At 35.7% G+C, this 4,009-nt stretch overlaps 1 protein-coding gene across 1 annotated transcript in view; it reads right to left on the bottom strand.

Moving 5' to 3' along the window:
• Nucleotides 1-423: 423 nt before the first annotated feature.
• LOC144956785 (isatin hydrolase-like) overlaps nt 424-4,009 on the bottom strand; it is a 12,440-nt gene continuing 8,854 nt past the window's right edge. Inside the window, exons 5-6 of the mRNA XM_078887498.1 lie at nt 3,350-3,477; nt 424-1,625 (exon numbers count right to left, since the gene is read on the bottom strand). Of these exons, the coding sequence (XP_078743624.1) occupies nt 1,328-1,625; nt 3,350-3,477 (426 nt within the window). The 3' untranslated portion in view covers nt 424-1,327. The remainder of the gene's footprint in view (nt 1,626-3,349; nt 3,478-4,009) is intronic.

Genomic DNA, 4,009 nt, shown 5'->3' on the forward strand with positions numbered 1-4,009 from the left:
ATTAACCCTTTCCTTACCACCTACAGGGTAATCATCACATTTGTTACGATGCAGTCAACAGTTTTCTTAGTCTGATTGCATTTGTTATAGTTATAGCTATAAAAACTCGACACTGTTTTGCAGAGATAATATTTTCTGAACAAAACATAGAATATACTCGTTATTATTCTGTTTGAAAAATCTATTTTTGAGTGGAGATAAAAAATAAAGTGAGTAGATGTGACTCATATATAAGGGAACAACACAAAACAAACAACGTTTCGGCCCTTGGCCTTCGTCAGGAGACAGTAAACAAAAACACAAACAAAGATGTAAATTGACAAAATAGCACATTGTAAATTTACATATTTGTTTGTGTTTTTGTTTACTGTCTCCTGACGAAGGCCAAGGGTTGAAACGTTGTTTGTTTTGAGTTGTTCCCTTATATATGAGTCACATCTACTCACTTTATTTTTTATCTCCAATTTATTGGCTCATTTAGGCACCTCTAGCTTTGGTTTTACTATTTTTGAGTGTTGGGTGAGTTTGGAGTTTCGGGTAAAATTATGAAAATAGCTGGTAAGGAAAGAGTTAAGGCACCTACAAGATATGATGCTACATACGGGAATTTTATGGTAAGCGATTTAGGTTCTCAACTAATATACTTTAACCAGTGTTTTTTGTGTTTGGCCAATCCATTAAGTTTATTTTATATATTACAGTCTACCATAATATTTGGGTACCTACAAGGATATATGCCAGAAGACTGAAAGTTTACACACCACAGCAAGCTCAATTTGGCTCAAAGTACACAGCAAGAAGACTCAAGTCATGAGAATCAACACATTAAACAAAAACCCAGTGCGTATGATGGAAATCCTCTCAAAGATATTCAAGAATTCACGTAATTGGGCAGTAAACTGACAACAGACACGATTGTTATGATACGGAGTTTAGGCCTTCAACTAATATAATTTATCCTGCGTCTTTTGTGTTTGGTCGAGCCTTCAAGTTTAGAGGGAATTTGTTTTCAACGTCCATTAAAAAGGAGTCCTATTGATAGACCAAGAAAGTTCAACTCACTGGGCGCTAAGGCTCCATAAGGAGACAATTCACGTTGGATTTATCAGATTAGATTATAAAACCATAACAACAAGTAAGAACGTATCAATGCTCTATTTTAGTGGCTAAGTATATGTCGATTACAAAATCAAAGCTAAAAACCAAAGTCAGAATAATACCGTAACAAATATTATTATATACATTAGAAGAAAATAAAGCTAAATTCAATAAGCAGTGAATAATCTTGAAAAGATCGCCATGGCAACTACTAAAACAATGCTAAGAGCTACATTCTCCCTACTTCCGTTTCCTTCATGAACGAGAGCAAAGGCTCTAATTTGCACACCGGTAGCCCGACGAATTTGGCTGGAGTTGCATGAAACCGGAAGCCTTTGGCCGGAAGTCTCCCTGGATCTTTGAGGTTCTCCACGATCAGCTTGTTGGCTGTCAGCATCTTCACGTGCACGGGGAAATTTCTGTTCAGAAGGTCTGGACTGGGTCCGTCGATGGCCAGGATCTTGATGTATCTCTTGTCCACGAGCCAATCAATCGCCTTCTTACTGACCACTGGGAATCGGTATTTGCTTGAAATAGATAGAAAAAATATACTTTAACCCTTTGTGCCCCTGCGGTGATTCAATAGTACCAGTAATTGAAGTTATAAAAGTAGTCATATTACCAAAGTAATGTTTCTTGTTTGTGAATTACGTGCTACGTCCAGGATCTAATGTTTTGTTTATCTTCAGCTAGCTGTTAAAATATCATCGTACTGATTTGTTTCAAGATATCCCCTCACACCCAAGGTAAGATAACATAATATTAACTGTTACTCACTATCTTATGAAATACCTCTATTGAAAGGAACATTTCACAATTGTTAAAGTTCAATCCAATCGAACAATATTAACTAAATTTGCTCAAAGCCTTTGGCAAGGGCTTAGTAAACATCAACGTCGAATACATAGGTCGAGCTGTGACGCTGTTTTTTTTTTTTTACAATTTTTGGTTTCAACCAAGAAACCAAGGTTAACGGTTAGATTTTCATTTTAAACCAGAGTAGTAATAAACTACCTCCTCCAATGAGTCAGCTTTGGACCAATGATAGGAAGATGATTTTCGTGTCACAAGGCAATGAATTCGCACGGGTTTGGGAAATATATACTTGAAGCTGTATTTATTCCCTACAATAACTGACAGAAATTAATCCAACAGGGTTCGACATTCAATATTCGCATCGAGGACTTCTCGACATAATGCCGTTTGAGTCTGTGGATAATAAACAGTAACCATTTATATCTATTTATTTATTCTCTTATAATGAAGCTAAGCCCCAAACACAGTAGCTCTACAATAATCAAAACGATAAAACGAACGACAGTTAAATTTAGATTTTTGTTTGGGAAAAAAAAAATACTGAGAGTGGTATGTATATGATTTAAGACAATGTTTTTTTTGTTTTTTTTTTGTTGTTGTTGTTTTTTTTGTTTTTTTTTTTTTTTTTTGGGGGGGGGGGGGTGTCACAATTTTAATAAAAACACTAAATTATATAAGAAAAATAATTGAAAATTGAGAATCGCCATCTAAACGAAGACTTCTTCCAGTTCATGTCTAAGCGGCAAGTTGATGCCACGATCTACAAGGGCGAGTGCGAGTGTGAGACAGATATTAGAAGATTTTTGGATGTTGTGCAGTATTCCAAGCATTGTTTGTGTGTGTATGTATTGCGCAAAGCAGGTAAATTAGCCCTTCCCGTCTCCATTTTAGAATGGGACTTCCTGCGAGTGGAATTAATGGCGGCAACCCCGTATTTTTTCGGAGTGAATTCGACGACAAAAGATTGTTTTTAAGTTGGAAAACTCAGGAATGCGGAAATCTAAAATATCACACATGAAGACATTATTTTCATTCTCCTCAATAAAACATATAAACATGACTCACGTCTCATATATGTGGTTCGAAAAGCAGATTGCTACATCTATATTGCCCTGTCTAAATCACATTAATTCAATCGACTCAAACACCGACTATATCCGTAGTTTACCCGGGTAGCTTTTACCCCTTGCCTATTTATTACATTTTTCGGAGACAAATTATAGGCGTAGTATAAGCTAATGTTTTTAATTTTTACATGTTAATGGGAGTTGAATAAAAATATCTATGCTCATGCTCATTATTAATACATTATTTTCTGATTTTAAAAAGTAGCATAAATCTCTAGGATCGATTGAGTTGAGGCTATTCGTCTCATATGGTAACTATTGATGTAGCATTTGTCCATAGATAGAACTAAAGATATTAAATGACTTACTCCTGCATATGCAAATCTTCTGTATTAAAGTACTTTTTGATGTCTGTGAATCTCTTTGACCAATTGAAATTGACGACAACAGCCGCTCCTTTAGGGATCTTTCCGTTTGATTTTTCCCAGGACTTGAGCTAATGGAAAAATGGAAACATATTTATTTCTAAAAGATAAATACGATGATTTCTAAAATTACAAACATGCTATTAATGTTGTTGTTGTATTAATATAAGCTGATGCTTTATTATATAGTGTTATCTAAATGTGCGTACGTGTAACCTTAAGTTTTATTTGTAGAAATTTAATTCTATCTCAACTAATGTGTTTTTTAAGATATATAAATTAAACTAATGACATCCTTTAGCATTTTGTATCGAGCTGATATATCTGGAGCACAGGACCAATCAGGATATTTTAGAAGAGGTAGAGGATCGACCAGGAGGACAGGAACCACTGTTGACAATGGTCTAAAGAAGGAAATTATCCTGGCTCGGACACACTGTCTGTCATGATCGTCATGCAGGGTACTGTGGAGGGACACAGGACAAGAGGAAGACAGTAAAAATATATGGCAAGACAACATCAAAGAGTGGACAGGCCTGGACCTCAATAGCGAACTGGAAAACACAAGAGACCGTGACGAATGGGGTCAGCTTGTGAGGTCTC

Source organism: Berghia stephanieae, chromosome 11 (assembly GCF_034508935.2).
Source record: "Berghia stephanieae isolate SIO BIC M18660-M18661 chromosome 11, UCSD_Bste_1.3, whole genome shotgun sequence".
NCBI lineage: Eukaryota > Metazoa > Mollusca > Gastropoda > Nudibranchia > Aeolidiidae > Berghia > Berghia stephanieae.